The sequence below is a fragment of the Anarrhichthys ocellatus genome, unplaced genomic scaffold, assembly GCF_004355925.1.
Source record: "Anarrhichthys ocellatus isolate YVR2014 unplaced genomic scaffold, GSC_Weel_1.0 scaffold29, whole genome shotgun sequence".
NCBI lineage: Eukaryota > Metazoa > Chordata > Actinopteri > Perciformes > Anarhichadidae > Anarrhichthys > Anarrhichthys ocellatus.
In genome coordinates, this window is record NW_022280059.1 from 4,393,532 (window position 1) to 4,405,359 (window position 11,828).

General features: G+C 40.7%; 2 protein-coding genes across 8 annotated transcripts in view; one reads left to right on the forward strand and one right to left on the reverse strand.

Annotated features, from left to right (window-relative positions):
* nbeab (neurobeachin b) overlaps window positions 1–11,828 on the reverse strand; it is a 159,893-nt gene that overhangs the window by 50,472 nt on the left and 97,593 nt on the right. For all 7 annotated transcript variants that reach the window (XM_031863774.1, XM_031863771.1, XM_031863773.1 and 4 more), the window contains one exon: window positions 9,832–9,968. In XM_031863774.1, coding sequence (XP_031719634.1) covers window positions 9,832–9,968 — 137 coding nt within the window. The remainder of the gene's footprint in view (window positions 1–9,831; window positions 9,969–11,828) is intronic.
* mab21l1 (mab-21-like 1) lies at window positions 6,850–9,220 on the forward strand. The gene has a single exon (XM_031863812.1). It carries the CDS (start codon window positions 7,247–7,249, stop codon window positions 8,324–8,326), a length of 1,080 nt encoding a protein of 359 aa, XP_031719672.1. The 5' UTR covers window positions 6,850–7,246; the 3' UTR covers window positions 8,327–9,220.

The window sequence follows — 11,828 nt, forward strand, 5'->3', positions numbered from 1 at the left end:
ACACACACACACACAATACATATATACACACACAATACATATATACACACACAATACATATATACATATATATATAAATTGATGTGATAAACTTTGTCACGGTTGAGGCATACCTACCACATAACATGGTTTCAGGGATGTTAATTACCATATAAAATAAGCAATTGGCACCCTGCCCCATATGTCCCACTTTTTCAGCGAGGAAGATGGAAATGAAGCGGGGTAGATTTGATTGTGACATGCTCTCCGTCTGTGCTTCACAATGTGTGGCTTTGCCAGTTACAGGCTAATATTCAGCACAGCTCACCCCCACCAGAACTAATGAAAGTAGACAAAATGTCTCTGCTGCCATCTTTGTCTAGCATCCGCTCAGGGTGAGCGCCTCCCTCTCTCTCCCTCCTTTCCACCTCCCCTCTTTCCCCTCGCTCTTGAAGGGAGGGTGACAGCGGCATAAAATGGTGGCGAGCAAATGTGCCTTCCATGTGGCAGCAGTGTGGGGGTGACAGGGCAGGCTGAGGCCAGCGCCATCAGCAGTGTGTGGCTGTTGCTTTGAACAATTTGGATGGTCGCCATGGAGGATCAGGGCCGAGCTGATGAGACACCAGCGGTTACAAACAAAAGCCGCTCAATATCAAATCAAGAAACAGGAGGGTGGCCACTCATCCCGAAAACTAAACAGTTCTTTGGTAAATACAAACATATAGGTCTCTAAAGGTGGCTTGTTAATAACCGACTGTATATCACTTAGTTAAACCTCGTAGGCAGTTTTAATGTTCAGAATTACATTTAGAAAGAATTATAGATGATGGTTTAACCAATGCTATTATTTCAGATGTAAATATCAGATAGAACTAAGATGATTCTAAGAGAGTCTACGGATAGAGGAGTTATACGTTGAACAAATTGTAAAATCCACAACAGACTTGTCATTTTGGGTAACATAAATAAATCCCCTTGATTCGACTTGAAATCTAAGATATAAAATGCATAAATATCACTTAGAGTATATCCAGCATGCACAAAACTACTGAACAAAGCAAACTCGCCTCATCCAGTAATTTGTGGTTGAGTCATTCGGGGGGTTGTTAGTTAACCCTGAGCTCAGAGGATGATGAAGCAAGGGCATAAATCACAGAGTGAAACAAGGCAGACTCCTCCGATTCATTAATGGAAATGATCTGTCAATATGCTGGAGTCAATTCACACGTGTCAGCTGGGCTCAGCACACAATGGGCCAGCCAACTTATGAACTCCCAGCACCACTCCGCCGAGTCCATAAAACAACTGGCATCGCCGCTGGGGAGCACCCCGAGACACCACCCTCTTGCACAGACCACCAGATGACACAGATGGGGCGAAACCAAACAAAGACGAGACTCCCTTTGTACAAAGAGGGACCCCTTTCAAAAGCCATTCATGCAACAAATTGGGGAAATCTGGCCATGCAACACTCTGGCTTTGCTCTTTTATTAGCGTGGGCCTTACGTCACAGTAAGAGAAATCAGATTGATGGCTCTCTGCTACAAAGGAGGTTAAAATCAAGCACACTTTAAAGATACAAATAACTACTTCTTTTTTAAAGCCATGTTAACCAACAACAGTTTAGCTATGTTAACCAGGAACAGCCTGTTATTTTGTACATGAGCCACAGAGTAACAGGCCATTCATCTTTCTACAAAACTTTAATGACCAAAGAACAGCTAATGAGGAAAACTACACACAAGGACGATGCTAATCCTTGCTTACACTAGAGTTGATGGAATGTTTAGCTGAAATTAGAGCTAACTTTTCCCAACATGACACATTTTCATTGTTAAATCATCTTGACATGCTTGCAAGCAATTGTGAGTTGATTATAGTTTCTATTTTTTGTTCAAGGCATTGGTTTAAGCACGAGATAGTAATGACTATTCGTAATAGAGAGTATTGACTATTAATAGCAGTCACAGGTACTGTAGGGGACTCCATTTTATGATGGCAGCATCAAGCTCTAGTACTTTCAAAGGCAGCCCATCAGTTAGGGAGGTTTGCTTCCATGTAGGTCATGAAATATATGCACACAGGCTCTCTCTCAGTAGGCCCTGTGCATTTTTCTTTTCTTGTTCTTTCTCAGCTGCACACCCGTGCTGCTGCAGCAATCTGCATAGAGGGACATTTGTCATCATTAGCCTTCCTCTGACAGTTGGCACCCGGCACTTCAGATCTCGAGGACTGGCAATTATGAACCCTTCATCCCTTATTGAGGCAACATTGCCTAATTTTATCACAGGCCTCACTAGCAGCATTTGATTACCAACAGTCCCGAACCTAGAATATGCCACCGATTCTTCCACTCCGTTTGTTTTGTGCTTAAATGTACTCCTCCTATCTCTGAGATCACATGACACGTGGGAGAGAACTGTGGTTAGTTAATCTGAGATTTGAAATTACTTATAAGACACGGGGGCTGCAAGGAGGACTGTAGATGAGCATCATGGGGTCAGTGGGCAAATGATTACAGCGCCCACCTTTAGATGGCAGACATCTCGCAGACATTAAGATTAATCACACTGCTGCTGCTGCTGAATGGTTGCCTTTGACGACAGACAAGATGGAAGTCAGGCACAAGGTTTTCTTTGATAAATAAAAAAGGAAATGAAAAAGAACTACATATTTACAAATAAACTATTATTTTTACAACAATCCAAGCCCTACCGATTTGTAGAAAATAGGAAAAAACATGCTGAATAAAGTAATAATAAGCCACAATCCTGCCCCAGTTTCAACGCATTCGATGTTTAGCATCGTCATGTACAACAAAATACAATGCTAAACTGTGTGCTTATAAAACCACTGGAGAGCAGTGTACCAGCACTCAACTGCATACCTGGGCAGGAAGAAAGTGCACTGAACACAATGTAAGCCTGTATCTTCCTTTTGTGAAGCAAACCAGACATTTTCTGGATTGTTATTTTGGCAAACAAAACAGATTTGGATTTGTGCTAAATTCATGCAAATACATGCATGTAATTTATCACGAAGGCTGACAAGCATACCATATTGCAGAGGGGAGGGGTGAGGAGCCAAATGAAGCTGAGACAATCAATTAAGAGTCATAATTTACACTTTTTTCCACCTCTCCGTCTTCTCAAAATTTCCATCATGCTGATAAGTTTGATGTTTTCCGTGTGTATGTGCCATGGTGGATATGGTTCATAGTGAACAGAGCCTGTTGAGGTGATCACTGAGGGTCTCTGAGAGCCCCCGGCCACATGGTCCCGCTTCCCTGACTTCCCCAAAGGAGGCTGCTAATACACAGTGGAGAATAAAACAAATGAATGGACACAATCCAAAGGGGGTCCTCAGTGAGGCTCCGGGCCCAAAAATTAACTGGCCTCCTACAGAGACACCATATTGCTTGGGATAATAACGTCCTGTTATTAAAAATCCCAATGACAATTTCGTTTTGTGACAAATAAAATTATAGGAAATGTGTCAACATGAGGCTATCACATGAGATTAAAGTATATCATTTCTCACAGTTTCAAAGCCAGTGTTAATGTCACTTCTCTGAAGTGTCACTGCTTTTAATCTGATTTATATTGAAATATGTCATCCTATTAAGTCCACTTTGACTAATCTGCATATTAGCTTGGGAGCTAGCTGGTAAACTCCCTTTGTATGGAATCTGGCTTCAGAGTCTCTTTTTGAAAACTAAATGACCCCAGAAATTTAATGAAAACGCATATGGCAGACCTTATTTGTTCTCGTGTAATAGGATTATTAAAATCATAAAATGCTATCCATAATTATGATACCAGTCAGAGGATTGTTGGTCATAAAGGTCTTGATCCAGCTTAAAATCAGCTAAACGCTGTAATTACATCGCCATTGATTTTGTGAGGAAATACAGGAAATAGAAAATGAAAACAGCATGCATAATTGTTACGGTAAAACCTTTTGTTTATAAAATACGGATAAAGTCAGAGCTACAGAGGATATTGTTGGCCAAAATAGCCAATAAACATTCATGGTTGTAAAGTATGAGTTTTTCATTTTCCCTTCCGGAGGGTCACTTTTTCAAAATAATATAATTTTTCATTTAATTCTTGGGGCTACATACTATTTTGTACATACAATAAAAAATAAATTTACTCATTTATATATGAACACAAATGTGTTAGTTAAATGATATGACTAGCTTGTGTGTATTAATACTGCATAAAGCTTTGAGGATGAAATATAAAATAAAGCAACATACATTTAATGGCTTTGGGTACAATCAGTAGAATATAATTTCAAGTCACTCATAGCATGAGTGGTGTCATCAAAGGGCAATTTCAGCCATCAGACAAGCACCATTGACCTTATGCCCGGGCATGTTAACAGGACTATCAGTCTTGCTAGAAGAAAGGAAAAAAGGAAAAAGAAAAACGGAGGAGGAAAAAAATGAATAAGTGTAGAGGCATGCTCTGGAAACAAAGAGGCCTTGAAAACAGGGTCACATACTCGTGCAAAATTAGGGGAAGTAGAAGTCATTGTATTGATTTACACAATCGTGCATGCACTTTGCCGGGTCACAAATAGGCCTGTGCTGGAATCACGGCCACATATATCACACTGAAGGGCCTCCAATAGCCTAGCGGGATAGCGAATGAAGCAACAAAGCTTGCAATGTTGTAATGGTAAAGATATGGCAAAGAAGATTTGATTGCCTTAGGCTAGACCTGACAACTGCTGGCGTCTTGGGACTGCAGAGCAGGTTGAGTTACTGTGAGATCTGTGCAGCCACATGCTTTAGATTAAGAGGTGATCATCACAATGAAAATCCCCCTTTCTATCACACATATGTATGGCCAAAGGCCGGAGCACAAACTCAAGAGGTGGAACTGGATTCGGAGGTATCTGTGGTGAGGCTAGTCTGGTTTCAATAAAAGGCAAGTACCTGCTGGGCCACAGACAGTGGGAGACGGTGAAGTGAGAGGAAAAACTATCAAAGCCTGAGAGGGCACGACGCTTTGAGCTACCTCTCACCACATGAAAACAATCCATTGTGTAGCATTCAGAAATTACACATACATACAGTTTCATTTGTGAAATTTATTCAGACCTAAACGTGATGAGTGTCAGAAATATGGACCTAATCTCATGATTTAATTTTTGTTAAAAAAAGAAAAAGATGCTACTCCATATCTGTAATTTCTGCCTGGTAACACTGTGAAATTATCACTAGCTACTGGCAGTGTGTCCGTGACAGGCTGTGATGATAATGGGAGTCACCTATCTATCAGGGTCCTTCCCACACACGCCACCTCCTGCTCAGCCGCATCCATGTAGTGAGTCAGAGCTGACGAGTGCCGGTTTGCCCTCATAATGTCGGGTCTTATGCAGTTCTGACTAGAGCAGAGATGAGCGTAAATGCCTTTGTGTTCCTTATCTGATCCGTGCAGCATTATCTTTTTGAAGTCCTCTTCAAAGCATCCACTGTACCTTGTGAGATGGAGTGCCAGTGCAATGATGAGAGCCAGAGACGGTTTAGTGTGGATGCAAGATCTCTTTATTGTGAATCACTGCCTATATCAGACCAACATAGCTGTGCCTAAAAACAACACACTAACACATCATGGGACTTTATATAAAATGGTCAGCCATATTGATCTTAATTGTTAGAATTATAAGCAATTAATGCTTTTTATATTGTTTTCTTTTCCCCCCCTATTTTAGTTTTGAAACTATGTTCATCTTGTTGTTTTGTTGCTTATATCTGTATCTTGTTGAAGAAAGAATATAACAACCAATAACAGGTTGTAGATTATCAATGTCTATTATTCAGCAAAATCTGATAATTCATTTTGATTGCTGGCATTTATGAAAACAAAAACAATAACAAATTCAACATTACAAGTATTTTCAATATAATCTAACAATTGTAAAAGCACATACCTACACATTCACTCTTTTAAACATTCTTCTTTCTTTTGGCAGATTGACACACATTGCAATATAAGGTTTATTTGTATATTAGTTAATGTGCTTTTCGTTTTTGAGCAAAATAATAATTAATTAAAATAGTGTATTGTAAGATATATGTATATTGTATATATTATGTAATGTACATTACATGAATTAGATGACCGTGTGTGGAATTGTTGCACAACATTCTACAGACTTATGCTGCACAATAAACGAGCAAAACAATCTGCATGGTAAAACAAGCTAAATGCAAATAGCACGATAACTGTTCATGTCTCAGATAGAAGCCTGATACCAGATTGTTCGACCAACTAACCCTGAAAGGTCTTATTAAAAAATATTTCATAAATATTTTAATAACCTGTGGCATCACATCAAAAACAAAACACACAAATGAGACAAACTCAATTTATAAATTGCGATTACATTTTCGTTAAAAAAATAAACAACTATTCCATTCTAATCTGTATATATCTGATGCGCTTTATGTTGAAGAAAGGAGATCCGGTCCACTGAAATAAAATAAAATATTTAAATAATGTGTCTAATTTTTAAGTTCTATCATCCGAACACATAAATACTTAACAGTTCTAAATTCACCTACTGTTTCATACATGATTCAATATAGCGGACTTAAAAGCAGCAGATACAGTCCAAGGAAAGCAACGTAACGCAGTGAAAGCAGTTGTTTGTTTCTTCTCTCCAAATACGTAGGTGTACTTCCGCTCCTCGATATACTACTACTACCTGTACTTTTTACTCGTATATAGCACCCGGGGATGAATTTGTTTCCGATAAACTGGGAAGCGGTGACGCATCAGACAGCGATTGGACATCTTGGTTTCAACTCCTCCCTTATAATAAAGAGTGTGTGTGTGTCTCCTGTTGTAAAACACAGCAACACCGGGCGTCTGCGTCTGGAGGGAACACTCCACTCTGCGCAATTACGCGGACTCCTAACTGGCACAGTGATCAGGGAAAAACCAAAAGGTATTTTTCGGGCTACTGAACCTCACAAGGTAGAAATTGACTTTTAAGCAGGCCGTCCTGATAGATTCGAGGACTTGCATCGTGCACTTCAATGCAGTTTACGGTACAACAGCTGTGAATGTTATGATATGATTATAACGCATGTGCTCCGAGCGCTGCTTTAAATAGTTGTCTTATAAATAGACTTTTTTTCATTTTAAATAGATTTCTTTCTTCTCTAAAATTGGCTCCCGTACAAACAGCCGCGTTGGATCCCTCGGCTTACTGCGAGACTCCGGTGTACAACCCGGATCTCTGCCCAAATATGATAGCCGCGCAGGCAAAGTTGGTGTATCACCTCAACAAATACTACAACGAGAAATGTCAGTCTCGAAAAGCCGCCATCTCCAAGTCCATCCGAGAGGTGTGCAAGGTGGTGACGGATGTCCTGAAGGAGGTCGAGGTGCAGGAGCCCCGCTTCATCAGCTCTCTCAGCGAGATAGATAACCGTTTCGAGGGACTGGAGGTCACTTCACCCACCGAGTTCGAGGTTGTACTCTATCTAAATCAGATGGGAGTATTCAACTTTGTCGATGACGGATCTCTCCCGGGCTGCGCCGTGCTCAAGCTCAGCGACGGCCGCAAGAGAAGCATGTCTCTCTGGGTCGAATTCATCACAGCCTCCGGTTACCTCTCGGCTCGCAAGATCCGCTCGAGATTTCAGACGCTGGTGGCGCAGGCAGTGGATAAATGCAGCTACAGAGATGTTGTCAAAATGGTCGCTGACACAAGTGAGGTGAAGTTGCGCATTAGAGACAGATACGTGGTGCAAATCACGCCGGCTTTCAAGTGCACTGGGATTTGGCCACGAAGCGCTGCGCACTGGCCTCTCCCTCACATCCCCTGGCCGGGACCCAACCGAGTGGCAGAAGTCAAAGCGGAAGGTTTCAATCTTTTATCCAAAGAGTGCTACTCCCTGAACGGCAAGCAGAGCTCGGCGGAGAGCGACGCTTGGGTCTTGCAGTTCGCTGAGGCCGAGAACCGGCTCATCCTGGGTGGATGCAGGAAGAAATGCTTGTCAGTCCTCAAAACGTTACGTGACCGTCACCTCGAACTGCCCGGAACACCTCTGAACAACTACCACATGAAAACTTTGGTTTCCTACGAGTGCGAGAAGCATCCCAGGGAGTCAGACTGGGATGAGAACTGCCTCGGCGACCGCCTGAACGGGATACTATTGCAGCTCATTTCGTGTTTGCAGTGCAGAAGGTGCCCGCATTATTTCCTGCCTAATTTAGACCTGTTTCAAGGAAAACCTCACTCTGGTCTAGAGAATGCGGCCAAACAGACTTGGCGACTGGCAAGAGAAATACTGACCAACCCCAAAAGCTTGGAGAAACTCTGAGGTAAAAAAAAAAAAAAAAGTGTTAGTTCACCTCGTCTTAAAACATTGTGGTAAAGAGGCCTAACGAGCTCGTAAACGGACAGAACAAATATTGCCAACCAATTTGCAAAGTCTTGTGAAATGTGACTGTCCTCTGTTATGATTTGGCCGAGCCTGTTTCGAGATGCTTTTTTTACGACAGTTGAGTTTGCCATTTTCCCCGTGCACCTTTTGGTGGTGTCAATAATTAGGAGCAAGTTTAAATTATTGACGACCATTAATTGAGGAGGCCCCATCCACAGTGGGTTCTTTTCTCTCCGTGCCACATGGTTGCCTAAATTCTACATTTTCCTTAAATGCTTTAAAATAAAGCCCCGTGACAAACTTTGAAAAAAAAAAAAATAAATAAATACAAACACGCATCTGTACATTTTATACTGTAAATACATTCATAGATTGTGATTCAAGTGGTCTGAAAATTGTGAATGTTGTTCTGTGATACGTAAATAGGATCCACCTGTTTAATACTTCTGAACTTTTTCTTTATCTGGTAGAAACGTTATTAATTTATACTTGGATCAGTGGTAGTCTGATTCATCTGTTTCAATGGACATTGTCTAATTTTTGAAAGTTTACATTTTGATAGGCGTACAACATTTGCTATATTGAAAACATTCCATCAATTTACTTGAATTATTATTTAAAGTACTCGAACATGTTCGGTTGTTGTTTATCTCTACCATGCTTAGGCCTACATGATACAAAATGAAAATGATAACATATATATAGAATATATATATATTACAGTTTAATTGAAAAAAATGCACTTGAAATACACTGGATTATAACATCTGTGATCTGATTTTTTTTCTGTCTTTGATCTAATTTAAAGAGCTAATAAAACGAGCTGTTTTATATTTGTGTCCCATTATGGTTTTCTCAAATGTGTTTTTGACAGTAGGCCCAGCAATAATAATATAATGGGATCTTTAATTGTGGGGACCCTTAGGTGTTCCACGGTGAGTTTGACAGGGGAATAGGAATGGATCATTTTCATATTCAACATTTTAAATAGATCTGGAGCTGCCGACCAGTTTGCATTTCTTTAAATGACAACCCCATGTCCAAGAAATTCGCGTGCATTTTTATATATAAATTATATATACAAATTCGTGGATCACCACAGCTTGATTGTTGAACCTGCACGACGAAAAGCCTCAATAGTCATCTTATGATATTAAAAAAAATGCATAAATGCAGCAAATTTAAACACACAAAGTACAAATAGGGATTTACAATAACATTCTGGGCAAAACGCGCCATTTAATAAAAAAGCAGGGCACAGCGTGCAGGCGCAGCGCATGTGCAAATCCGCGCCATTTCGTTTGAATTTAAAATATAATAAATATTTAGTACATTTTGGGCAGTTACAGTGAAAAGAAGAAACGGCAACCGCAGAGAAACATGTCGGAAGCCAAACTACCCGCTTTAAACTTGGGCTGCACACTTGCTTGCAGCTTACTTACCTTTGAGTCGACCCTTTTGAAGGCAGGGTCATCCTCGTCCACCTCGAAGTAGATTTCAGTGGTGGTGATGGACATAGTCCCCCGGGCCACCAGGACGGGGGCAACAAGCTGGGCCGGGCTGCTCAGGACCACTGGGCCTGCAGAGTGTAGAGGGGGCAGCCACATAATGAATCAGTAGCATGCACAGAATAAAAAAAATATTATTATGTTGAATTAAGCGAGGCTGAGGTTAATCCTGCTGATCAATGCGATACCATCATACCGGCGGCCTGTTTGCGTCTAACTACCGATACGCACCGCGCTTGTAAACATCAGGGAATTAAAACATGTATTCATGTAGTTTATTGAAATATAATTCACCATAAGAGCTATGTGAAGGTCTTAATTTTAATAGCTTGTGTTATTAATCGCGCAGCAAAACAAAGGCGTTTGAACACCTTTTTGTTATAATGCGCATAACAGCTATAGTCGATTTACCAGGCCTAGAGATCTACACAGTACCTACCTGTTAGTAAACAAGTGATGCACTAACAGTTAATGGCTTTATGACAGGATCGGATCAAACGCAAACAACCACCGATAAAGAAAAAAAAAATGTTTTCCTGAAGTAAAAAAAAAACATCCCGTATTCCCCTCGAGTGGTAATATCACCATAACGCATTTGCAGTGCAGTTCTGAAATAGAAATTTACGTCACTGACATTCAGGGCTGCTTTAAAAGGAGCAGTTTATAAAGGGATTCTGAAAAAAAAAAAAAAAAAAAAAAAGCTGCTGTTTAACCGTTTAACAGTTCACATCAATATTAAGACATGTAGGAACACAAACTACAAGCTCGTTCACAAGTCAAAATACTTTTCCAGAATTGTACGGTGGGTATGTGACCCCGCCAGCTGATAGTGATCACGTCTTTATTTCAGCCCCCCCCCTCTCTCTCCCTCTCTCTTCCTCTGCCTCACCCTCCATGTTCTCAGATCAGTGTCGCTGTGGAGCACCGTTACAGTGATTTGTCTACTCTCAAACGAAAGCTCTCGAAATCAGGATATTTATCGATCCCTTAAACTCCAAAGAGCCACTTTAATGTCTCATCAATCTTAATCTGCGTTCCTCAGCCAATTATAGCCGATAGTGTTACAGGAATACAAGTGGATTTCGGTCTCAACTCCCAGAGCGCCCCTCCATCGCTCTTGCAGGTTGCGCAGTCAAACCGCCCTCTCTGGATTTTTTCTCAGCGGGTCCATTAACGGTGATCCTATCTGCTGATGCTATCGGCACAGGCGCTACACGTTGCTTACACGCTTCATAGAAGAGTAAATACTTGCATTACTTTTTTTTTTACTGCATTTTAAATGTTTAGTGTAGGCTATTTACAAAAGAAGAAAAACAGTAAATACGTATAAAATATTCAATTGCAAGCCATTAAAAAGTAAAACTAACATTGCTATTATATGAATATTTCTGCCAAATGAGGAGATTGTCTCTACTAAAAAGAACACTTCTAGGTCTGATGTATTGTATTGCGGCCCTAAAGGGCTACAAAGAGAGAAAGACACCAGCCTGAAGCATTAAGCCACAGCATCCATTGCTCATGGGGAGGAAGAGGATTAGGCAGTAATCCCCTCAGGGATCTTTCCATAATTAGGCTATATGGCATTAAAATGTTTACACGAGAATAATGAAATTAAGGGCAAGTTAGGATGAGTGGTGTGTAAATAGACTAAAGCTCGGAATACTCCGCTGTTGGGTCTTTCTTTTAATGGAAACGCAAATATTTATCAAATGATAAGACAATTTAATGAAGTAAGGTGTGGTGGGAGTTTGGAAGAAATGCTGAAAAGATGGGTGTAATATCATCCGCTGGACTGCAGTGTTTGAGAAGGAGAGCTTTTATATTTTACATTATGAGAGAAATACAAGTGGAAGTGGGTTACTTGCACACCTGAGCACCATCATTCACTTTCAAACACGTGCATGTGGACTTACTGTATAGCGCACGCACGC